The sequence below is a fragment of the Delphinapterus leucas genome, chromosome 14 (genome assembly GCF_059928025.1).
Source record: "Delphinapterus leucas isolate spDelLeu-1000000601 "Yukka" chromosome 14, BTC_Dleu_Yukka2, whole genome shotgun sequence".
Lineage (NCBI taxonomy): Eukaryota > Metazoa > Chordata > Mammalia > Artiodactyla > Monodontidae > Delphinapterus > Delphinapterus leucas.
In genome coordinates this window covers 15,072,501-15,098,643 of record NC_143142.1, presented here as the reverse complement: position 1 = coordinate 15,098,643, position 26,143 = coordinate 15,072,501, and the positions used below count along the sequence as shown (strand labels likewise).

At 48.3% G+C, this 26,143-nt stretch overlaps 2 protein-coding genes across 6 annotated transcripts in view; one reads left to right on the top strand and one right to left on the bottom strand.

The window, feature by feature from the left end:
- Positions 1–20,385, bottom strand: part of TPCN1 (two pore segment channel 1) — a 65,377-nt gene extending 44,992 nt beyond the window's left edge. Inside the window, exons 1-2 of one of the 4 annotated variants that reach the window (XR_016387502.1) lie at positions 20,185–20,385; positions 17,479–17,715 (exon numbers count right to left, since the gene is read on the bottom strand). Coding sequence is in view for 2 of the 4 variants with exons in the window: in XM_022550752.2 (XP_022406460.2) it covers positions 17,479–17,590 (112 nt within the window). In the remaining 2 variants the exon portion in view is untranslated. Of the gene's footprint in view, positions 1–17,470; positions 17,716–20,184 lie in introns of those variants that run through there. The other 3 variants (XM_022550752.2, XM_022550753.3, XM_022550754.2) reach the window with 3 other exon arrangements.
- A 251-nt stretch (positions 20,386–20,636) lies between these two features.
- Positions 20,637–26,143, top strand: part of DRC10 (dynein regulatory complex subunit 10) — a 22,703-nt gene continuing 17,196 nt past the window's right edge. The window contains exon 1 of one of the 2 annotated variants that reach the window (XM_022550884.3): positions 20,637–20,814. The gene's annotated coding sequence lies outside the window, so the exon portion shown is untranslated. Of the gene's footprint in view, positions 21,086–26,143 lie in introns of both variants that reach the window. The other variant, XM_022550883.3, reaches the window with a different exon arrangement.

Sequence of the window (26,143 nt, the reverse complement as noted above, 5' to 3'; positions counted from 1 at the left end):
GCTTTGAAAGGAGGAGGGATGAAAAGGTGTTCAAAAGGGGGATGGAGATGGGGTGAGGGTTACATTCCAGAAACAGGAAGGTCATGCATAAAGCACAGAGAAGCAAATGGCAGGGGATGTCTGGGAAACTGCAGAGGGTTCGGTAATTCTGAAGCCAGAGGTAAGGCTGATGTGTGGGAATGAGAACAAGAATAACAGCTCACACTCAGTGCTTTATGTTTGTTAATTCTTTTAAGTATAAAAAGCCCCATGAACTAGAGACTATTAATATCTTCAGTTTCCAGGAGGGGAAACTAAGGCCCAGAGAGGCTAAGTGATTTGCCCAAGGTCACAGAGCAAGAAAGGGGCCAGGCTGGGGTTTGAGCCCAGCAGCCTGACTCTTTTGTGAGGCAGGAGCAGCGGGTGGGCTGTAAGCCATGTTAAGGAGACTGGACTTGAGCTGCTGGGCTTTACCAGCAGAGCAGTTGGACCAGGTGTGCCAATCGGAAAAACGCAGGCCAGGAGGGCATTCTCAGTTATACCGTAATCCCATCTACATTCTGCACAGGCAAAAGGGCAAGGTCCTTTCCCCGGAGGAGCCATGGTGAGCTCGTGTTTACAGAGCAGTTAACTTGCCAGGAGCCGCTGGGGTCACCTCCACTGATTGTCCTGACCACCCTGCACGTGAAGAACCATGTCTTGCCACTGCTACACAACCCACCACCACCCTCCGCCAAGGCAAAGAGAGAAGAAGGGGTTTGCCAGATGCTGGCAGATAATTTCTTGGTGAGGCTGGAAATGATTTCCATCTTCTTTAGTCTGTGAATTTCAAGGCTTGACTTGGAATTGTAGTTCCTGCTCCCGGGCCCCTGGGTTTTTTATGAAACAAAAGGCTTTTATTCCCACTAATAACTCATCACAAAGTATTTATTGAGCACCTACCACGTGCAAAAGTGCATCGGATGCTTTGAGAAAACATTTGTAAACACTACAACCATCTCCAAGGCCTACTTTGCACACACACACACACACACACACACACACAGAAAAACATGCCAACTCCACTCTGTTTACCCAGTGAAGAGGGCAGCACCTGTGCGAACATCTGTCCTGTATTCACTTGGAAGCGCTGGAGATGCTAATTGTGAAACGCACAGGGATGGGGACGGAAGCAGCACAACAGCAAACGGAGACAAAGGCATTTTTCACTGCACGCTGGCGCTCCCTGGGCCTCTGCAGCGGGTCAGTGGATAAGTGGTGCTCAGGGGAACAAGTCTGGCCATGAGACTCGTTCTCCACGTGGCTAGTGATCAGAGGTCTGCTCTAGCCCCTACCTGGGAGCGCCTGGGGGGCTGACTGGACCCAGCTCCCGTGAACACTGGCCACAGCCCAGCATCTAGATCTCCTGTGAGCTGGTGGCTATACTCAGAAGAGCGGCAACAAGGGGTAAGACGGCTGGGAGGCACAGGCGCCTTGGCGGAGTGACATGTCAGGAGGAAGTCTACAACCCGCAGAGAGTTTGATGGCCTGGGCACGCCACTTCTCCAGGACCCGGGCTGTCCTGGTGGGTGCTGCTCCCAGGGGAGCCGGCAGGGCCTGAGAGCCTGTGCAGTCGGTGGCCGGGCACTGGGCTCGGCCTCCTCTTCCTCCTCCTCGGTTCCCTTTCTGTCGAGTGGGGAAGAGAGCGCAAAAGAGGCATCGTGAATAAAGAAAAATACAATGGAAACCAAAAAGCCATCCTAAAGAGTGGGCAGGAGGTGGGGCTACTTCAGTTGAATTGTCTCTGCAGTGCACCTGGACGGTCAAGGAAATTAACATATGGTTCCCCCATTCGCCACCACAGGATCCCTAAGAAAATCCAAAACCCAATTAACATTCCTTAAGAGGAAGAATTTAATAAAAGGAAGGGCAAGCTCAAGTCCTCAACGCGGAGTCCTTAGATTATCTACTCAGAGGCTCTAGAAAGGGCATCATCGCTACTTTGTTGAAAATGAAACCCTGATACTTTACTATTAGTTAGAGTTTCCACTTACTGAGGTGGTACCGGGAGATGTTATATGGAATTTCCCATTTAATCTTTATGTCAACCCTGAATGGAGATGTTCTTCTCCCCGTTGTACAGCTGAAGAAAGTGAAACTCAGGGAGAAACCGAAGCTTAGCTCCTCCTTCAAGTTTGCACAGCTGCTGAGAGATGACACTAGAAATTCAATGCCATCCTTTGCTATAGACCAAGAGACTCTGAAGAAATGTCAGAACACACTACATCAGCAGCATGTGTGATCACTCGCCCAACACACACACATGTCTAACAACCTGAGGATTCTCCCAAGCTATCCCCGTCTCCAGACTTGGGAGCCCCTGCCCACCCTGGGACAGTGTCCAAGCTCCAAAAGGGAACAGCACAAAACACGCAACAAAAGCAAACAGCTCAACTGGCCTGAAGGCTGAGCAGGCTCTGCAACTGAGAAAGTCTGAGCCCCATCGAGGTGGCCAGACAGGCTCCAGGGTGCGCAGGAAAAACTGCCATTCACAACAATAAAGGCAGGCCAGCCAAGTGCGAACAGCCGAGCCGGCAAGAAGAGGGGACCCTGGGGTGTCACAGAGGAAAGGCATCACGCTCGTCGACGATCACCCACAAGTGAAAGCTGACGCAGCCGGCAGCCTGGAGTGGCTCCAAGCCATTAGCCAGCGCTGAGCACAGTCACTCTGCCCGAGCTGATTTCCAGCAAGAGCTCAAAGAATAAGAAAAAACAAATAAATAAAATCCCAGTCTAACAAAAAGAGAGATTAACAAGAGGGAGAGGTGGCCTACGAGGGGTGGGGTGGTGGAGGGGCGAGCTCAGAGGTGAGGGAAGGTGGGACCACACCACCCCGGGGCTGACATGGCAATTATGAGACGTGTGCACCCCGGAGAACTCCGAAAGCAGAGACCAAAGACATCCCCAAAGTAGGCTGCTCCTAGGGCAAGCAGGGGCCAGGCCCCCGCCCGGCCTAGTTCTGACCTGATCACACGTGAATGAGTCTCCTGGTCACCCCAGATGGCTCCAGGGGCTGGTTAAGCTGTGACAAACAGAGTCACTTGGGACCCTGGGTGTTTTGGGAACCTAGTGACTCACTCCCAGATATGTTACTTCATGGGAGTCTGTTATTAAGTGCCCTGGGTGTGTGCAGAGAAGATGTGGTCCATGACTTTGCAAAAACTTGTGCTCCCAGAAACAGGCACATCAGGACCCAAAACAATAGCACCTACTCAGGTACAAAGCAAACCCTGATTCAGTACATGAGACATGAATCAAACCTGTCACATGCAGACGCTAGGGAGCAAGTGGGCCTCCGCGCAGTGTATTCAGAGGATGCGAAGGTGTAGAAGTGCAGCCACTACCCCAACCGGTTAGGGGCAGTTAGGGAAGCCTCCATGGAAACAGAGGACAAGATCTTCGGCTGAAGAAATATGGAGTGGGGATAGATCAGAAGCAAGAGACAGCAGCCCACGGGAAGGTTTGGTAGTGAAAGTGGTTCAAATGAAAAAAATGTGAGATTATGTGACTGTTAAATAAACGAGATGATAGGGGACCTCCCCTGGCAGTCCAGCGGTTAAGGCTCCATGCTCCCAATGCAGGGGGCATGGGTTCGAGCCCTGGTCAGGGAACTAAGATCTCGCACGCCGCGCGGCACAGCCAAAAAATAAATAAATAAATGAGATGGTATGAACAGCCCTAAGTTTAAGACTTTTGCTTATTGGTTCTAATTTCTGGGAGGGGTAGTGCAAGAATGAAGGCCCATCAGCCAGGGGTATAACTGAGGTGGAATTTCTCACGGCCTGGAAAGTGCTGGGGCCACTGCCACGTGGATGGGGGCCAGGTTGGGAAGGTGGATCAGAGGACTTAGCATTCAAGGTCTTCATTTTCATTTGATCCAAGAACTTGGCCTAACCCTCACCAAGTGAATGGGTCTGAGTTTATGGTTTCCTTATCTATACTCTGAAGTTAATGAAAGTTTCAAAGCCACTAGAGCTTGGATGGAGAAATGTTCCCTCTGGGCAAGGCCTGAAAACAGAGGTGGCAGGTCTGTGATCCGAGAGCAAGAGGGACCCACAAACCTGCCTTCCGCAGGGGTGTGCTGGGCACACAGCAGCCCACCAACACTGATGACAAACGAGGCCCATGGCTCCACTGTCTGCCTGTGCAGGTCACTTCCCTCCCCACCCCTCGAACTGCACATCTGAAAAATGGGCATAAATACTGTTACTTCACAAGGGCTCGTAAGAGCAACCGCTTATGTTAACATTACTGTACACAGTGTTTCCAACTGCAATCAGTTGTAATAGTGCTTGCTGCCTCCAGTGAGAGAACAGCAAGAATGGCTCTGGGGAAGACTTCTACGTTAAGGTAGCATAAAGGATGCTCTGATTTGTAGCTCCTGGATTCACTGTTGGGCCAGGGTGCAGGGGTGGAGCCCACAGAGCACTCATGGGAGATATTTGCTAGTGTTGTTCCAAATGCAGGCTGAAGTCACCAAATGTTCACCTGGGAGACTCCCCAAACATAACTGAGTCTTCCAGGGAAAAACAAAGCCCCTAAATCATGCCTTTAAAAAAAAAAAAAAAGGATGCTGCTACCGTATCATGCTCTTGCTTGTGCTATAGCTAAAATACACAGGGAAAGAGATCTAAAAAAAAATATTTTTAGGGCTTCCCTGGTGGCGCAGTGGTTGAGAGTCTGCCTGCCGATGCAGGGGACACGGGTTCGTGCCCCGGTCCAGGAAGATCCCACATGCCACAGAGCAGCTGGGCCCGTGAGTCATGGCCGCTGAGCCTGCGCGTCCGGAGCCTGTGCTCCACAACGGGAGAGGCCACAACAGTGAGAGGCCCGCGTACCGCAAAAAAAAAATATATATATATATATATATATATTTTTTTTTTTTAATTTGTCATCCAAACACCCCAGTTGTAATCCAAAATGACAATTCCTCAGTCCACGGAGGGTGGTTATGAGAACAGAATTCAACCCTCCTTTTCTCCACTGAATGGAAATACCAGCTATCCAGGAATTATCATGAAAGAGGATAGAGAGAGTTAGATCTACGCTTCCTGGCTGAGCAGACTGAGAACTTCCGGATCAACTCTCTAGCAGGATGGACTCTTTAGAGGGCTGTGTCAGTGCACTGGAACAAAGCAGAAACTTATCTGCTGGATACAGTTAGAAGCCATGCCTTTTTAAATCAGGAGAATAGGTCCTTTCTGATCCTAAGAGCTTGGCAGCAGAGCATATTCATTCCAATCTCTGCTTTTCTTTCACTAATTACTTTCTCCTTGCCAGATACAGCTCCTGACATTACTAATCTGAGACACGCCCTCCTACACATGTATCCCAAGCCAGGCGAACTCACGAAAGGACTCACGGGTTCCATATTGTCCAGATGTTTCCTGAGTGCCTAGGGTGAGGCAAGAACTGCACTGAGCTTCAAGAGACAGAAAGAAAGAGAGAAAGATGCCCAGTCTGGGCCTTCCCTGGTGGCGCAGTGGTTAAGAATCCGTCTGCCAACGCAGGGGACACCAGTTCGATCCCTGGTCCGGGAAGATCCCACATGCTGCGGAGCAACTAAGCCCGTGCACCACAACTACTGAGCCTGCGCTCTAGAGCCCACGAGCCACAACTACTGAGCCGCCGTGCCACAACTACTGAGCCTGCACTCTAGAGCCCGTGCTCCCAACAAGAGAAGCCACCACAATGAGAAGCCCACTCGCTGCAACTAGAGAAAGCCCACGCACAGCAACAAAGACCCAACACAGCCAAAAATAAATAAAAAACAAAGTTAATTAATTTAAAAAAAAAAGATGCCCAGTCTGGCTCCTGCCACTATAGGACATGCTGGGAGTTTCCTCTCCACCCACCTCCCAATCTCCAGAGCAAAATGTCATCCCTATTCAGGACTGACCCACCCCAGGGTCTCTAAGGCAGGTCTCTAAGGTCTATCACGGTGGATAGAGACGGCCTCCGGAGTTGGAAAGAAGTCAGCTGGAAGAAATGTTCTCATCACGTCACTTTCTGGTTATTCCACCAACTCTAAACTACTGTCTGGGGAATTCCCTGGTGGTCCAGGAGCTAGGACTCGGCGCTTTCACTGCCATGGGCCCGGGTTTGAGCCCTGGTAGGGGAACTAAGATCCCGCAAGCTGCGTGGCACGGCCAAAAATGTAAAAAAAAATTTTTTTTAAGAAAAAAATAATAAATAAAATGCTGTCAGCATTCCAGGCTCTCCATAAAATAGGTCTACCTGCTCTGACCCCTCCCCTAATGAAAACGGCTAACATCCACCCAATGCTCCTTCTGCTATAAGCCAGCCAACGTGCCTGTGTGAGGTACGCTGTCTTGGTTCAACCTTGGGACAGCCCTCTAAGGTAGTATTATTGGTATTAGTTTCCTTTTACAGATGAGGAAACCGAAGCTAAGAGACATTATGTCAAGCGCCCAAGGTCCCACGGCAGCAAATGGCAGAGCTAGACTCAAACTCGTCGTGTGCTCTTAACCACGCCCCAGACCCCATCTGCCCCAGAGCTCTCATCTTTGGCCTGCATGGGGAGGCTCGTATCCCCTCTTTCCCTCTGCCCAGGCATTCGGTCCTGTCCCCAGCATCCCCAACTCCCACCTGTGCCTAAAACTCCACCTGGGACTTCCCTGGTGGCACAGTGGTTGAGAATCCGCCTGCCAATGCAGGGGACATGGGTTCAATCCCTGGTCCAGGAAGATCCCACATGCCGCGGAGCAGCTAAGCCCATGCGCCTCAAGTACTGAGCCTGCGCTCTAGAGCCCGCGAGCCACAACTACTGAGCCTGTGTGCCGCAGCTACTGAAGCCTGCATGCCTAGAGCCCATGCTCCACAACAAGAGAAGCCACCACAATAAGAAGTCCACGCACAGCAACTAGAGAAAGCCCGTGCGCAGCAACGAAGACCCCATGTAGCCAAAAAAAAAAAAAACTCCACCTGCCCATAGGCTGATCTACTCCCTCAGCTGAGCCTTCATTGTCCTTTGTGCTCTCAACTCCTGCCACTGTACCGTCCTATCAGAATTTACTGCCAGGGCTACAAACTCAAATGCCTGCAGGCACCAGGCAGGTAGCAAACTGGGAAGCTGGGGTGTGTGAGACGGCAGGTGCTGAGCCCTCACGCTGTGAACAAGCATAATACCTGCTTAAAATACCATTCAGGCCGAACAAAACAAGTCCCATCATGTGCCTAGGCCACCCCCCTGCCACCTGGTCTTGCCACCCATTTCCAACCACTCTTTGCAGGGCAGCCTGAGTGAATTTGCAGACGCTCCCCTGAAATGTGACCGTGTCACTCCCCTGCTTAAAGCACTCTGGGACTTCTGCATCACCCCCAAGATGAAGTCCCACTCCTCAGCACGGCCCTGGAGGCAGAGAGACCCCCCAAGATCTGGATCCAATCTCTCCTCCCCGCCCACCAGTCAAAGCACCAACCACACCCACCCGTCCACTCCAACTCTTCTACACCTCTGCTCCCCTGCTCCTTTCCTTGAGATGGTCTTTCACTTCCAGCTTCCACTTCCTGCTTCCTGTTTATCTGCTCTTTAAACACTGAGCACAATAAAGCTTAATCTCTCTAAAGCCTTTCCTGATGTGCTCCCTCCCCAAATCAAGCAGACTGACTCCATCTCCTGCCCCAATATTTCACCTCCTTGGGAAAGCGCTTCCACCTCCCCTGCCCATCCTTACTCTCTCCTCCTCTAAATCCTTCCACGGTTACAATAAAAGCCACAAAAGTAGCACGTCATATACTCGTCTGTCTTATTGCCAACCAGACCATAAATCCTTCACGAGCCATAACTAGATCTGCTACGTTTCTGTGACCTCCGCAACAGCGGTTCTAAGCTCTGAAGAAATCCATGCCAGCCAGTTGAAAAACTCTTAGCTTTTCAGTTGACAAGATGAGAACAATTCAAGAAAAAAAAAGAATTAGAAGACGACTAGCTATTAAACTATTAATTATTTTTAAACTTCTAATGTCCACTTGAATCTTTATTACACGTCTCAAAGTCAAAGCTAAAAAAAAAAACAAAAAACAAAGAGTCCCATGATCAAATAGCTAAGAAAAGAGAAGAGGGACTTCTCTGGTGGTCCAGTGGTAAAGAATCCGTCTGCCAATGCAGGGGAAGCAGGTTCGATCCCTGGTCAGGGAACTGGGATCCCACATGCCACAGGGCAACTACGCCCGCGCGCGCCACAACTACGGAGCTTGCACGCCTCAATGAGAGAGACTGTGTGTCACAACAAAGAGCCCACATGCCGCAACTAAGACCCAACACAGCCATAAATAAATAATAAATCTTTAAAAAAAGAGAGAAGACAGTTGTAAAGTTGGATGCAGATAAGAAAGAAGGAGCAAAGGGCACTCCCACAGGGAGAGTATCAGGTGAACTGCAACCCAGAGGAAGCAAGGAATAAACAGAAAAGAAAGATGAAGGGGATCCCGGGAGATGCACCCACCTGCTCTGTCCTCCCACCTCACCTGCCTGGCCTGGCTCTACCAGGGATCGAACCCGCGCCCCCTGTGGTGGAAGCGAGGAGTCTTAACCCACTGGACCGCCAGGGAAGTCCCAAAATCCGGTCTTTCTTTAGGTGAAGCACACAGAGGCAGAGAAAAGTTTTCCCCCAGCCAGTTCTGAATCTCACAGAACGGCGTCCAAAGGTGAAGAACCTCTCCGAGGCCACGGAGAGCACATCCGTTGGTTCTGTGTTGTTTCCTTATTTTGAAGGAGTTCGTTCTGAACAGAAAACAAAGGCTGAACAGGTAGGTTCTATGTCGTAAAGTAGCAGCCGCTGACTAGATTTTACTCAGCTGGCTGTTTGAGAAATGTGAAACGGTTGCGATATGTAAAAGTCAGAAGGCTTCCGATGAAAAGCGTAGGTTTTGATTTCTCTGGAAACACTGGAAAATGTAGTCACAAGCAGCCCATGAGCCCACATGGTAACAAATGGCCAGAGGGAAGTAGCAGCCAGCCCACCAGACAGCACGTGCGCTCCCCAGCGTGTCCCCAGCCCACCCGGGCCCAGGGCAGCCACGTGCTCAGGCACTTCCTACAAGGTCACTTCAGCTGAACCACAGCCTCTCAAGTGCTTTGAGGAGAGAAAGAGCCATACGTTTTTATGAGTAGATAAGTACCTCCAACAAAAAGCAAACACAGCAAAGGGGGTCACCAGTGGAAAAGGCAACCCAAGCACTGATGGCCTGAATCAGTTCTCCTGTCCAGGGACACCCTCCAGGCAAGTGATGATAGGGGGTCACCTGCCCCTGGGAACCAGTGACCTTGGGGGATGGCCCTCCTCGGCCACCCCAGCTGGCCTTTTGAGTCTCGTGCCCTGCTCCAAGGCCGGTCCTCCTTTGCCCTTCCTTTCCCAAATCTTGACTCCTATGAGTTCCCATTTTCAGCCCAAACTGTCTTGTTCCAGCCATAATGATGTAAAGTTTAGCCAAATGCCTGTGCGTTGGAAAAGGGCGTACACTGAGGAGAAAGCTGCATGAAGTCATGGCTGTCCTTTGTGGTCTGTTGTTTTTTCACTTGCCCATCTTTTCTAGTTTCTCAGTGATGACCCGATACCACGTGTACAATGAAACCCCCGTAAGTTTTGCTGTTTTTATAACACAAAAGGGAGTTCCAGGTATGGAGCTCCAATTGAGAGTAACATGCCTTGCCGGAAATAAAAGTTTAACTGGAAAAAAAAAGAGATGAAGGTATAGATATCATAGAAACCAACTTCCTTTTGGAAAAGAAACTCTGGCCTAAAGTTCTACCTCTTTCACAAAGCTTTACTTCCTGGCGTGCAGCACATCAGCTCAGAATCGGAGTTCCCGAATCAGAAGACCTGGGTTCCAATGCTGCAGCCGACACTTCCTGGCTGTGTGACCCTGGGTAAGTTTCAACCTCTCAGAGTGTCAGTTTCCTCTTCCGTCAGATACAGATGCTGAACCGACCGCACAGATCTGCTGCGAGGACCCAATGACTGAGATGGCACATGTAAAGTGCTTTCAGACGCTGCCTGGCACGTGATAGGGGCTCAATACCCATGAGCCATTATTATTACTTAATTTATTTATTTGTTTTGGCTGCATTGGGCTTTCGTTGCTGCGCGCAGGCTTTCTCTAGTTGTGGCAAGCGGGGGCTACTCTTGGTTGTGGCGTGTGGCCTTCTCATTGCGGTGGCTCTCTTATTGTAGAGCACGGGCTCTAGGCGCCCAGGCTTCAGCAGTTGTGGCTCGTGGGCTCTAGAGCGCAGGCTCAGTAGTTGTGGTGCACGGGCTTAGTTGCTGCACGGCATGTGGGAATCTTCCCGGACCAGGGATCGAACCCATGTTCCCTGCATTGGCAGGCGAATTCTTAACCACTGCACCACCAGGGAAGTTCCAAGCCGTTATTTTTATTGTGAATGACCTTACTCAGCTTGGACTGATGAGGAGAAAAGGGAGGGAGTCAGGAAATGTCCAAATCAGGGAAGTCACCCAGCAAAGGGAGTCCTACGGACTCCCTGAGTATGAAGGTGGGATGGGGATGGTCCTGGGACCGATGTCCCTCCTGGGGGCTTGATTGCTTGGTGCCTCCTCTGGGTTTCCTTACAGGGCCACCGTGCTGTGATTCGCAAGGCAGCCCTGGGGGTGGGCACCGCAGCCAGGGGCCGTCAGAGCCCTCCCACGTTCCCTCCCTGACTTGGAGGCTGAGAAGTTGAGCGTTCTGCCTCATGAAGCGCTCCTGGAGCAAATGGGAACTTAGCCCCCCTAAGGCGATGGGTAAAGAGCAGTTCAGCAGCCTCTCCAGCCTGCGCCCAGCTGCCACAACTGTCGTTTTGACACGGTAGCTTTCGGCGCGCGGAGGGGACAGATGGCATTTCACGGCGGGGGGCCTGAGGCAACAGACAGGATCCCCCATGAGGACTCGGGGGGTGGAGGAAGTGAAAGGCTTCAAGTGTGGGTTACGAGGCTGGAAGCCAGCAGGCCGGATGCTTGCTCATTTGAATTGGTGCCTCCGCCGGCCTGGTGACACAGGCATTCTGCCTTGGCGGGGCCCTAGGAAAGCCAGGGGACCAACTCCCGCGGAGCCAAATGCCCAAGCTCCCTGGGAAGCCGTGAAAATCTAACTGCTGTTCCATCTCCAGTTGCCATGCTGCTTTTGCTTCCCAGCTTGGCGGGGACCACCTGCTGTGCCAGGAGTGGGCCAGAAAAGGATTCAGACCTCGGCCTGGGTTCAGCAGCCCCGCTCATGCACTATGATCTTCCAAAGAAGAAGCCTAGTCTCTGGTCATGACAATAACGCCTAGGACTGGCTGAGCACTTACATGGGCGTCACACACGTGGTCTCACCGCATCCCCACGATGACTCTACTGGGAGGTACTGCCTAGGACTGGCTGAGCACTTACATGGGCGTCACACACGTGGTCTCACCGCATCCCCACGATGACTCTACTGGGAGGTACTGCCTATCATGACCCCGCCGCACAGATGATAAGGTTGAGGCTTAGAGACGCTGAGTTCCAAACTCACCTAGGATTGGAAGCCTGCAGCTCGACTCCAGACCCCGAATGCTTAACCATTCCACCACCCAGGGTTATCACAAGTGACAAAAGCTACCCAAGTCCTCGGGCTTTATTTATCGTTTGGCAAGTATGCTGGGGAAGCTTGGTCAGAGAAAGAACAACAGACACAGATTTCTGTGACGGAGCACCTACCCTGGGGTTGGTCACCCCTGGGAATACAGCCCCACTGCTCTATCCCAACTCGTGTTGGCTACACCTGCCCTGAGGCCAACAGCTCTGGCCCACCTTGACTAAGACAGGTGCCAGCTGGCTGTGGCTGCAGGAAAACTCTGGAAAAGGAGCCAGGGTGCCTGCCATGTGTTGGCCCCTGCAAATGGGCAGTGGCCCTCCACCTTGTACTGGGTCTCAGGTTAACTCCTGATGGTACATTAGGCATGGGCAAAGGAGGGAGAGGGGGTCCTCTGCTCTATCACCTTAGGCCTTATCCCTGCATGGCCTGTCACCAGAAAGCCATGAACCACCAGCACCAAAGTAGTGCATGAGACAAAATGCCCTGCTCAAGCCTCAGCCACCACCTTGCCCACAATCCTTTTATCACCCAGAAAAGGCCGATAGTACAGGCCCATCTTAGGCAGCTGTTGGGTTTAAAGGCAGTGAGAAGGCAAAAGCTGAGTGTGACCAGAAGTCCCCCGGAAAATCCCTCGTACTGCCCACAGTATTCAGGCTCTGTGGTCTAGAGATGGTCCAGGCCGCTGACTGATGTGCAATGCAGACAATGGGCTATCTCAAACTGCACTGTCAAACGTTATTCCTAATTCCATGCTTTAAATACCTTTGCTCATACCTGCCTCCTTTATCAACCTGACGCCCCCTGCCTGTGAGTCATTCATTAGCATTTCAGCAGCTACTCTTATAGCCCAGAGATGTCTGAGTCCTGGATAAAATCCATCCTTTCCCATATAAGGAAAAAAAAATTCAAACCCTCCAGTTTCCTTTAGGGATAATTCCCCAGCATTGATCACCCCTAGCATAGGGTCAAAGGGCACAGGCGGCACAGCCAGATTCCTGGGGACCGCACCTAAGGAAAGGGCAGGAGTGTTATGGGCTGAATTGTGTCCCCCCCCTAAAATTTCTATGTTGAAGTCCCAACCCCCAGGGCCTCAGAATGTGACTGTATTCAGAGACAGAGCCTTTAAAGAGGTAATTAAGGTAAAATGAGGTCATATGGGTGAGCCTTAATCCAATAGGACTGGTATCCTTATAAGAAGAGATTAGGACACAGACACACAAGCTGAGGACACAGTGAGAAGGCAACTGTCCAAGAGTCAAGGAGAGAGGCCTCAGACAAACCAACCCTGCCGACACCCTGATCTTGGACTTCCAGCCTCCAGAACTGTGAGACAATACATTTCCATTGCTGAAGTACCCCCCCCCCGCCCCCTTCTGTGGAATTTTGTCATGGCAGCCCGAGCACACTAAGACAGGGAGCGTGTGGTACATAGCCAGAGGAAGGCACCAGTGACAGCTGCTGGGTCAGGGCGGAGGCCCAGGGTCAATCAAGGCACACACCCTCAGAGAGCTGGCTTAGTTCTCAGTAGCAGTCGTGCCCAGATAGCTGCCAATTCTGCTGAAGGCCTCTGTCTACATTCTTTTTTCTTTTTTTTTAATTGGAACTTGTAAGTTTTATTTATAAAAATGATAACAGAAACTTTCTTACTTTTTAAAGACTATTATTAAGTACGCTGCATTTAGTTTCCTTTAGAGAAATGCTATTTTTCAAGAATTTTGTTTTTATAAAATTTTTTTTCTCTTCCCTTCTGTCTGCATACTGCCAACGCCTTAACACCTCAAGGGTTTCTATCAGCCACAGACCGGGGGGCAATGATGGCAGCCCCCAGGACAATCAGCGGTGCTGGGAGTGGTGAGACTCCAACCACTGGTGAACAGAGGCAGGAGGGGCTGCTGCCCACCTCTGACTGGGCCCTCAGACAGCCCCTCCCGTGAGCTAAAAGGCCTCAGAGACCCAACTAGGTTTATTTGGACCATGACTTGTTGAGTGCCTGCATACAGTAGGCATCAAGCTAGGTGATGCACAGATGAATGAACACTTGGGGCCTTGGAGGTGATCAGATGGTTAAACAAGTCATTTCCGCACAGTAAGTAGCCATAATAACGGAAGCCTACACCAGATGCCAAAGCAGAAAAGGGTGAGTAATTAGCCCCATCGGGAATAGGAGGTCCAGTGAAGGCTTCAAAGAGATGGGATTATCAGCAGGATTGTCAAGACAGAACTGAAGCTCATGAGTAAACAAGAGTCTGGGGAAAGCATGCCAGACAGTTACCAGCAAGGCGGAGAGGTTTAAGAATATACCGGGGATTCCGAGAACTAGAATTGTGGGTTGAAGCAGGAAATGGGACTGGTCAGGCAAGAAGGCACTAGAACACACATATGCTGGCTAAGGAGCTTGGCCGTCATCCTATAAGGGACAGGAAGGTCCTGGGGGCGGCAAGCTGGGGAAATTACAGGCAGACCTCAGAGATGCTGTGGGTTCAGTTCCAGACCACTGCGATCAAATGAATATCGCCATAAAGTGAGTCACATGAAGTTTTTGGTTTCCCAGTGCATATAAAAGTTATGTCTACACTATACTGTAGTCTATTAATTGTTCAATAGCATTATGCTAAAAAACAATGTACACACCTTAATGAAAAAATACTTTGTTGCTAAAAAATGCTAACCATGGGACTTCCCTGGTGGCGTAGTGGTTAAGAATCTGCCTGCCAATGCAGGGGACACGGGTTTGGGCCCTCGTCTGGCAAGATCCCACATGCCACGGAGCAACTAAGCCTGTGTGCCACAGCTACTGAGCCTGCGCTCTAGAGCCCGCGAGCCACAGCTACTGAAGCCCACGTGCCACAACTACTGAAGCCCACGCACGCCTAGAGCCCGTGCTCCGCAACAAGAGAAGCCGCCGCAATGAGAAGCCCACGCACCGCAATGAAGAGTAGCCCCCGCTCGCTGCAACTAGAGAAAGCCCATGTGCAGCAACGAAGACCCAACGCAGCCAAAAGTAAATAAAATAAATAAATTTATATTAAAAAAAATGCTAACCATCGTCTGAGCCTTCAGTGAATCGTAATCTTTTTGCTAGTAGAGGGTTTGAAATATTGCAAGAATTACCAAAATGTGACACCGAGACAGGAAGTGAGCAAATGCTGTTGGGAAAACTGGTGCTGAGAGACCTGTTTGATGCAGGGTTGCCACCAACCTTCGATTTGTAAAAGACGCAGTATCTGTGAAGTGCAGTAAAACAAGGTACGCCCATACCAGGTCAGATTTGTGTTTTAGACGGACTGCTCAGAGAAGCGGGCATGGGGGAACTTGGGAAAAAAGTCAATGCCAAAATCCAAGCATGAAATAAGAAAGGCCCATACGGAGGAGATGGAGCAGGCAGGCCGCCTCTGAAATCTCTCCTTTCCTCTAAGAGGCACTACTGTTTTTCCTAGCCAGGCTTGGAGGGTTACAGCCATTAGTTCTTAGAGATTTTAGCAAATACCACAGGAAGAGGATGAGACAGGAAACTGAGGCACTAGTGCACTTCGCAGAAAGCACAGTTTCCCTGGACCCCATCAGTTGTTTATTTTGTTTTTCTTAAACGAACTAAAAATGAGCCACCGACTTCGCCAAGAAATGAATGGCCTTACTAGCGGGCTATCCAAGGTTAGCTTTATTGTCTACTTGGCCTATTTCCCAATCATCAAGTGCCTTCATCGTTTCAAAACCTGATCTTGACGCAGAGCTAGGCTGCTCTTCCCACTTTGATCCTTCAGGAGACCTGGACATCCTGTCATCAACACCGATACTGTGGGAGGACTTAAAAGTGGCACCCACAACAATGACTAGGAGTCCAATTTAGAACCTTGAGCCTGGCTATTTCCAGAATGATCCATACCCTGTGCGTATCAACCACCCTCCCTCCAGTCCATTCCCTCATTGGCAATGGACTTAACCGCTCCCCTCACTAGGGGGTATCCTACTCTGAAGCTGAGACAATGTCACATTCATTTACATCCCTTTCCCCAAAGCACCTTACATGGTGGTGTTAGAGGGAAGATCAGAGAGACACTGCTGCTTGCTAGCTGTGTGACCTTGGACAAGTTACTTAACCTCTCTGAGGCTTTGCTTCCCCAGTAAATATGGATAATAACAATAACTCCACCTTAAGGTTATATGATGAAATAATATATGTAAATGCTAAGGACCAGCACTCATACTCATTAAAGGCTTGTGAAGGAGGAAAAGGAGAGGGAGGAGGGGAGGAGGAGGAAAAAGGGAGGAAGAGGAGGGGAAGGAACTTTGGGGTCAGTCCTCGGTTCAAATCTCTGCTCAACCGCTTGCTTGGCTGTGTGACATCAGGCAAGTTCCTTAACCTCTCTGACTCACCATTTTCTCCTCCGTAAAACAGGGATAATACTGTCTACCTTGCAAAAAGGATCTTAGTTAGGATAACAGGTGAGAAAGAGCCTGAGGGGAGGCGGAAGGGTAAGCTGTGACAAAGCGAGAGAGTGGCATGGACATATATACACTACCAAACGTAAAACAGATAGCTAGTGGGAAGCAGTCACATAGCACAGGGAGATCAGCTCGGTGCTTTGTGACCACCTAGAGGGGTGGGATAGGGAGGGTGGGAGGGAGGGAGACGCAAGAGGGAAGAGATATAGGAACATATGTATATGTATAACTGATTCACTTTGTTACAAAGCAGAAACTAACACACCATTGTAAAGCAATTATACTCCAATAAAGATGTTAAAAAAAAAAAGAGCCTGACACTTAGCTTGCCAACTCTAGGGTATTTAAGAAGTGGGCCTGAAATCACAGCCACTGATTTCTTGGTCCTGAATGGCACTTAGGGAAAAATCTGGTCTACTTTCTAATCTTCCTCGATCACCCAGCTCTGCCACTCTGGATGGGTGAACACGCTAAACCAAAGAGAGGCCAGTTTAGAGGGAGCCAGGCCTCCCATTGCACTCCCATCCACGGGAACAATGCTGTCCTTCACCACTTCCAAGGGGAGGCTGTTAAGCTCCGTGCAAGCCAACTGTGTTCTCTCTGGACAAAGGAGATGGGAGAGCCAGGCTTATCTTTCCCTGGACCCAAGCAATACCCCTGACTCAACAGTATGGCTTGTGGGTAGAATTTCCATCTGCTAAGGAGACCCTAAAGCCCTAGCCCCTGACATCTTAGGACCCTCCATTAAAGGGAAGTTATTTTAAGCCTCTCTTGGACCCAAGGTCTGAGCAAACGAAGCGAATGGCTTCGGGACAAGAAAGGTTTTTAAGGCCTCTCGTTCTGCCAGAAACACACTTAAAATCTAAAAAATTTAAAGCTCACAACCTCTCGCGGGTTCACTTTGTGCTGCTGGGCTTTGGTTTAGAGGAAGACAAAGCAAAACCCCAAACCCTCAAATCAATGGGTCACGACGAATGCTCGCCCCCTTCCACCCTGTCCTGGGCAGTCCAAGGACTTAGTGCTGGTGGGGAGAAGCAGTCAACTCCACTTTCCTGCCAAGGATCAGGCAGACAGAGACCAATGTTGAAATCTGTTTCTTTTTTTAACAAGGAATGGGGCAGGGAAGCTAGCCAAGGAGCAGGTTTGCCTGAGGTCCCCACCAAGCATCCATGAACAAAACCAGGGTACCACAGGCGCAAGAGAGGGGAGGTGCTGAGGGAAGCAGGGCAGGCTAGTCCCGGAAAGCACCCCAAAATAGAGGGTGCAGGATTAGGACCCCACAGGATTAGTCTCCCAGTAGTTTCTGTGTCAGAACTTGGGAGTCAAACATGGGGTCAGGCATTCAGGTACATGCATCTACCAACAGAGCACCAAGCCCACAACTCGCCCCCTGAAACAGAAAAGCTGCACTCCCTCCCCCAGCCCACCCTACCATCTTACTTCTGCTGGGCAGATCCTCTTGGCCCAGGCCGTTGGAGGGAGCTAGTAGGGTGCTGCCACCCTCATCCAAGGTCAGGATGAGGGGAACGTCGTCATCTAAACTCACGGCCATGTTCTCCTCTCCTATAGCCCTCAGGATGTGAAGTCCAGAGCTTTAAGTAGTGTCTGCTTTGAGCTCCAGTTCAAAGCCACTGGCCCAGAGGTGCTTCTTAGAAACTCCTCCATCAGTGGCATCTTCTAGGGTTTGGGGGATTTAAAAAAAAAAAAAAAAAAAAGGACAATTATCAAAATACAACCACTACTGATGAAAATGTTCTGGAATTAGATAGTGGTGATGGGTACATAACCTTACAAATATACTAAAAACCACAGAATGGTGCCCTTTAGATGTAAGATGATGGATCTTATAGTAATGTGAATCATATTTCAATAAAAAAGAGTATTGCAGTATAATAGCACTAAAATTCTGTGCAAGATTAAATACTGAAAGTTAAGGGTAATTATGTTTGGAGATTGGGATTATGGCTAATATGTTCCCCCTCTACCCTTCTTAACCCTTGTTTGTGTGTGAATTTCAGAGGTTTCAAAGACTTAAAAATATATATACATATACAACCATCCAAACAATAGTAGTTAATACTCAGTGAGCGCTTACTATATGCTGGGGCTCTTCTAGCAATTTTTAAGTAAAGCTGATTGAAACTTCGTAATAGATAAGTAGGATTATTATCCCCCATTACAGAGGGGGGGACTTAAGGCTTAACTTAGAGAAGTTAAGTAATTTACTTGTCCAAGAACTCACAGCTGGAAAGCCAAGCTTTGAACTACACAATCTGACTCCAGACCTGTGCTCCCCGCCAGCACACTACAATTCCTCCATGTCCCAGTCCTGGTATTTAGGCAGCACTTAGCTCCAATGACCTATAAAGAGTTAGTGTGCCAGGTCATCTAGATTTGCCCATATCACTCTTATTACTCTCCTAGATTTAGGTATTTGGGGAGGAAGGGAAAGAGACTAGAATATTTTTTTAAGTGATGCCCGGAGTCACACAGCAAAAACGCTCATTCTGAACTCCCAATTCAAAATGGTCAGAACTAGCCTGTTACAGTTCCTATTTATAAACATCCCCATTTCCGCTGAGGAGGACCAAAAGAAAAGCAAACACTCAGCAGACCTAACAGCAGACCTTTGAACTTGAAAACAGCAGCAGGTTCCTTCCTCAAACTGCTGTATTCTGGTCTCGATCAAGTTTGCCTCCAAACTAACCCACTGAATGGCAACCCATCAATTTACTTCCTTCACGAATCACCAGGACAATCCAGGGCAGGCCCCTGTGCGTCAGTATCTTCTTAAAATTAGGCAGTAAAAGTGAGCACCATTCTTTGCTGCTAAGCCTGTAGCGGTCTGCCCAGTAAACTTCCTGCGAGATTTTTTTTTTTTAAGTTTCCTCCAGATCTGGGGATTAATTTCACTTTTAAATCTCAGTAGTGGGAAGACAGAAAAGGAAATTCCAAATGAGATGTTACCATTTGGCTGTCTTAAGCATTATATGTTTTATTTTTTTTCTTTTTGGCTTAACTTTTTATCACAGCTATTTTCAAACACACTCAAACGTAGAGAGAATATATAAATGAACTTCCCTGTGTCGATCACTCAGCTTTGACAATTATTAACATCTTGTCATTCTCTCCCATATTTATTTTGAAGGCTGGAGAGTCTATTAACTTTCTCAACTCATCAAGAAGAGCTTTTTTAATTGTATCATTGTTATCAAAATAGCTACTGTTTTTTATTTTAACTGTATAATATATGACTGGTTGCTTGCAATGCATGCATTAGTTCTGTGGATCTCAGCCGGGGTGATTCCCCTGCCACACACACACATTGGCAATGTATGGAGACATTTCTGATTGTCACAAGTAGGGGGTAATAGTAGGTAGAGGGCAGGGATGCCTGGAAACATCCTACCATACACAGGTGAGACCCACCACAACAAAGAAATATGTGGCTCAAAATGTGAATAGTACTGCTGTTAGGAAATCTTACTTAGCTAATGTCCCCACTTCACAGATGAGGAAACTGAGTCTTAGCAGGGTTAACTTAACCTGCTTCTTGTAAATAAACAGCAAGGAAGTGACAGAGTCCAAATTTCAACCCAGGCAGTCTGAATTCAGGGACCCTCCCCACTTAACCATTACCCTTCATCTCTTCCCAGACGGTCCCCTCATCTGAATTCAAAGCCATTATTTTACAGAGATGGAAAAGTGAGGCCCAGAGGAGAGAAGGGAAGCACTTGCCCAGGGTCACAGTGCTTCTCCCTCTGTTGAGGAGCCAGAAGGGAAGGGTCACCCCTAGGGACAGGTCCTCGGGAAAGAGGGCAGGCAGGCTCTTGTGGGGTGGGTCGCCTGAGGGCGCCACGGAGACAAGCAGACGAGGGAGGAGGGTAACGAAGAGGAGTGCGGGCGCCTGCTCCACGTGCTCGTCCTTGCGCCCCTTCTCCCCGCCCCGGGCTTCCCCGGGCGATCCCTACGCTGCGGTCCCCGCAACCAGGGCTGGAGGGAGAGAAAAGCGGCGATGACTTCCCCGCAGGCCCTCTTGGCCCTACCTGCCCGCCTCCCACGTTCCAATGCCCTCACGCCGAGCCCCCTGACCCCTGACCCCTGCCCTCTCCATCAGGCCAACCCTCACACCCCCTGAATTCTTACATGCGCCGCCCCAGCAACCCGGACCGCGCGCCGGGGTCCGCACCGCGCAGCCCAGCCCTCCGGCGCCGCCGCCAAAGCCACGAGCCCGGAACTGTTGCAGCTGCAGCGACCGCCGCAGCCACCGCCACTTCAGCCGCTGCCACCACGGCAGCTGCGCCAGCTCTCCCATCCACCGCCTACTGTCCCTTCCACCCCACCGGCCCCGCCCCATTTTCCCTTCACCGCTGCCTATTGGCTACCTCAGCTGTTATGATGAGCTCTGATTGGTCAAGTCTTACGTCCTTCCCCAGTTCTTGCCTGCTGCTAATGCAGGACTCCCTGCCTCCCACCTCGAGAAGGGGCGGGACGAATAAGCTCCGCCCCTTTCCCTTCCGTTTCTCCCCGCCTTACTCGGCCAGCCCAACCCAGAGGGAGGCCCGAGTCTTCCAATTGGTGGAGGGTTATAGAGACGGTGCTTCTGATTGGTAAGTCCTCAGGAGGTGGAACGAACTGAGCGGAATAAGGAATTTAATGGTGAAAAAGAAAGTCGATCAGACGCTGAGTCCCGCCTTCTGAGATTGGCCGGTAAGCTAGCAACGCAGTCACCTCGGTGGTTACCACGGATAGAAAAACCTGAAGCCCTCGGAGCAGGTGAATGACTTTGTGGGGAAGGGCTGGGAATGATGAAGAGATGTTGAATGGGGTCTAGCCCTCAATCCTTTGGCTCTCTGAGGAATCAGTAGCCCCCCACCGTGAGCCCGTCCCCGACTCAGGATCCTGCTCTCCAGCCCCTGCCTCAGTTTGGACCTCCCTCTCAACCCCCTGCAAGGACTACTGGGCATCCTCTACTCTGCCCCTCCACTTGTCCACTTCCTCATCCGTAAAACGTGGATGATACTAGTCAAGTGGAGTCGCATCAAAGGTAACTACTTTCAAGTCAAACACAGGTGCTGGGAGTGAGAGTGTAGTTTATAAGTCCGCTACCATTCCACCCAACGGCCTATATATACATCCCAGGGTGAGCATCCAATGAAAGTGAGTGTTTAAATCAGGTAATTTTGATTATACCAATTTTGGCCTTTTGTGCTAACTTTAGAACTTAACTCCCGTCCCCGTCCTTGAAATATGATTTCATTTACATACTTAAGACAAAGGGTTTGTTGTGAGGGTTAACTAAGGCAGAAAGTAGAATAGTGGTTGCCAGGGGCTGGGGGGAGGGGAAAACGGGGAGTTATTTAATAGGTACAGAGTTTCAATTCGAGATGATGAAAAAGTTCTGGAGGAGGTGGATGGTGGTGACGGTTGCACATAGATGTGAATGTAACAATTTAATGCAACTGAATTTAAAATGGTTACAATGGTAAACCTTGTTATGTATATTTTACCACAATAATAATTTTTAAAAGCAACTATAAAGCTGGACAAAACCATCTAGTGCTATGTTAGCACACTGAAAATCAACCGAAGTCATACAACAAACTGAGAATTTTTATTCATAAAACCACCGAACTTCAAGTTTGTGCTATACTTACCTGAGACTGCTCTGATTTCCCCACCCCCAGTTCTATGGGCATAATAGTTCAACCAGGGTGGGTAGCCCCCTGAATACCAACAGCTTCACTGTTACTGTCTGATGGGGCTCACTTGGTTTGAAGGAGTACTGGCTAAAGTGGCAATCTTGGTGGGAAGAGAATAGGGGAGGCGGCAGCTCTAGCACTCCAAGGTTGTAATCCTATTTGGCACAAACAATGGAGTGAAAGCTTGGAGTTCCTGGGGAGTGAGGCAGCCATAGGGGACCTGATGAGCTCTGTGTATATCTTGGTTGACTAGAGGTTATGCGCATGTGTAGCAGAGACCAGAGCAGGCCCAAGCCACTTAATCCCTGGCCGTTGGAGCCTGTGTAGATGTGCTGAGTGCGTGCTGCACTTTCCATGGGAGAACAGAAGGCTTACTGGCTCAAAGTTTGAGCACAACCTCGGACTGACTTTTGGCTGAATATTAAACTATGTGGATACAGAGGGGACCCCTAGGAAGCCAGGTTTAAAAATAAAAATATGAAAAAACAATTAAGCAGAGACATCAGTAGCTGCACATTGTGGAGGAGACCGACTTGAGAGATTTAGTCCAGGAAGTAAATTACCAAACACCCAAGCAAAACAAGAACAACAATCATTGGGAAGCAAAAAAATACCGAGTTGCTACCAAAAAAAAAATCTTCCCTCTAAAATTTCCAGTGTTCAATAAAAATTGTGAGACGTGTGTAAACGTACTCAGGAAAAAAAAGCAGTCAACAGAAAGTGTCTCTATGTGTCCCTAGATGTTGGCTTTAGCAGACAAAGGCTTCAAAGAAGCTATTATAAATATGTTCAAAGAACTAAAGGAAGCCATGTTTAAATAATTTTAAAAATGTAGGATAACAATGACCCATCAACTAGAAAATATTTAGTATTCCAGAATAGACTGTGATAAATTAAGATGCACATTATAATCCCTAAGTCAGCCACTAAGAAAACAACTCAAAAAAAATTTTTTAAATCAACAGAAGAATCAAAAGAGTAGACTAAAAATATTTATTTAACACAATAAAAGGCATTAACGAAATAACACAGGAACAAAACATGAGATGAGATGAATAAAAAAACATAGGAAAATGGCAGATGTAAATCCAACTATCTGAATAATTTAATGTAAATTATTAAATGTAAATGGAAAAAACACTTCAATCAAAAGGCAGAGCTTGCCAGACTAGATTTAAAAAGTGAGACTGAACTATATGCCGCCTACAAGAGACTCACCTTAGATTCAAAGACACAAAGGAGTTGAAAGTAAAAAATTGGAATTCATGCAAAGAGTAAGCATGAGAGAGCTGGAGAGGCTGTATTGCTATCAGAAAAAATTGATTTTAAGACAAAAAATATTACTAGAACAAAGAGGGACATTTTATATTGATAGGAAGGTCAGTACATCAGGAAGATATAGCTAGACTGACCAAGAAAGTAAAAGACACAAATTACCAAAATCAGAACTGCAGAAACTTAAAGAATTATAAGGAATATTATGAACAACTTCATGCCAAAAAAAGACAACTTAGATAAAATGAATGAATTCCTAGAAATACAAATTATTAAAATTGACCCAAGAATAAAGAGAAATTTTGAATAGACCTATAACAAGTAAACAGATTGAATTAGAAATAAATAGTCTTCAGGAATTCCCTGGCGGTCCAGTGGTAAAGACTCAGCACTTTCACTGCCATGGGCCTGGGTTCGATTCCTGGTCTGGGAACTAAGATCCCACAAGCTGTGCGGCGTGGCCAAAAACACCCAAATCTTCCCTCAAAGTAAAGCCCAGTGCTAGGTGTCTTCACTGGCGAATTCCAAATAGTTAAAGAAGAAAATAGTGGGAAAGTCAAGAGTGAGAAGGGGTAAGTTCTGAGGTCACTGTTCATGCCTTTTCTGAATATTATAAAGTTTTTAGTAGAAAGCAAAAACCTATCCCACAGTTCCCTTTCCCAGGCTTCACCCTCTACCAAGCCTTTTGATTGAAAGAAACAGTAACAGAGGCTGCAGAGTCAGTATCAATATCCTTGCCTCCAGGCTGGATAGGCTGCCCCGGGCATCCCAGCCAGACCTCTGCCCTGGCTCAGGGAGAGGCATCCCTTGGGAACACACTCCAGGCATGGTTAGATATAAATGCCAGAGCTTTAGCTTGGGATTTTCACTTGATTTACAGTAAAAAAAAAAAAAAAAAAAAATAGGGAATTCCCTGGCAGTTCAATGGTTAGAACTCCATACCTCCACACTTTCACTGCAGGGGACACGGGTTCAGTCCCTGGTCGGGGAACTAAGATCCTGCAAGCTGCATGGCTTGGCCAAAAAGAAAAAAAAAAAATTGAATTAAAGGGGTGAGTCAAAAAAAAAAAAAAAAAAAAGAGGTGAGTCTTTCCTGCCTACTCAGTTGCTGAGTTCCCCACATGTACTTCCCTTTTTCCCTAGGAGAAAAGAGCTCTGGGCAATGAGGCTGATGCACTACGTGATTTATCCCTCAACATATATCATCATCATCACCCCCCGTTGAAGAGCGCTTTTAACTCTCCAAAGGGCTTTCCTGTCTATTAAACCATCCCTTCTCCACTCAGCTCCCTTTTGATGTGGCTAAGACAGGTGTTGTGTCACCAGGTGCCAAGGAGATAAGGGACTTGCCTAGACTTATTCCAAGAGCCCCTGACAGGAGAGAGTCATGCACGCAGGGCTCCTAAGACCCAACTTGTGAATCTGATCTTGATTCTGTAACAAATGGCGGCTTTAGATGGTGCTGAGGTTGGCTCGTCAGACAGAGCTGGGCTAAGCTTGGGCATGCCTTGGGCATGCCTTCCTTTGAATCTGGATAGAGCATTGGACTTAGCATGGGGGAGGCCAGGAGTTTTACAGGGAAGCCAAGCTGCTGTGGTCTAGACCAGTGGTTCTCAACCAAGAGCACCCCACCCACACTCCACAGGGACATTTGGCAACGTCTAGAGATATTTCATCTCCAACTGATCAGAGCTAATGGTGGGAGAAGGGTGCTACTGGCATCAAGTGGGTGGAGGCCAGGAATGATGCTAAACATTCTACAAACACACAGGACAGCCTCCACAGGAGAGAATTATCTGACCCAAAATGTCAGTAGTGTGGAGACTGAAAAACCCTGTTCTACACTGGTATTTTCACACAAGACAAGTGCTACACACACACACACACACACACACACGCACACCTTTTCCCTTCAGGCCCTAGTTAGTGGAACTGAAAGTAAAAGGGATTGAAAATCAAGACCATTTGAAATACAGAGCATCAGGGAAAAGTATCTCTTTGACCTTAGCTCTCAAATAATCGCAGCAGGTTATATCCTATGACCAATCAAATGCCTTTAATATGGGGGCTTTTGAACACAAGTTGTTTTTGTTTTTGTTTTCGTCTTTTTGGCTGCGTTGGGTCTTTGCTGCTGCGCACGGGCTTTCTCTAGTTGCGGCGAGCGGGGGATGCTGTTTGTTGCGGTGCACGGCCTTCTCATTGCGTGGCTTCTCTTGTTGCGGAGCATGGGCTCTAGCCGCGTGGGCTTCAGTAGTTGTGGCTTGCAGGCTCTAGAGCGCAGGCTCAGTAGTTGTGGCACACGGGATTAGTTGCTCCGTGGCATGTGGGGTCTTCCCGGACCAGGGATCAAACCCGTGTCTCCTGCACTGGCAGGTGGATTCCTAACCACTGCGCCACCAGGGAAGTCCCTTTTTTTTTTTAACCACAAGCCAGACAAAGAAATACATTTTACTCCTTGATCCAGCAGACGCCTGTTTAAATACAAAAGAATACTTACTACATGCAGTGCACTATGATATTTTCTATTCTATTTCATTTATTTTTAATGCTAGTCTCAACAGGCAAATTGATTCCACCACTCACTAAAGGGTCATGGTTTAAAAAAGACTCTCCTACAACATAATCTGTCAGTCAGGAAAAGCCAGTGTTTTACATTTGCTAAGATTACAATTTAAATACATATATATATTTAAGTGGGGGAAGCTTATTTTAGAAGAATCTAAATTCACTGCTAAGAAATTCTTCCTTATGTCTGAAACAACCTAAGTGATACTATCCACAGTTGGATATAACCAGAAATAAACGCATCGAAAACCACACTGCCAAAAGAGGAATTAAGGATTGTGATGAATTAATTTGTAAGGGGGAAGAGTCTGGAAAATGGTGAGCAGTTTAAGGGATCTCTGTCCTCCTCCATTACTAACTGAAAGTCATGAGTAATGCAGAAACCTGCAAAATTAAAAACAGAAATAGTAAAAAGGAGTAAAAAATGGATCCATGTTGGCTCTTTGTAAACCTTTCTGCACAAAAACAAATATATATCATATTTGGAAAAATACATGTTCTATTTTAAAAAGTATTCAAATGTTAATATTAAATTGTATCATTTTGGAAGTCATCCTAAAATC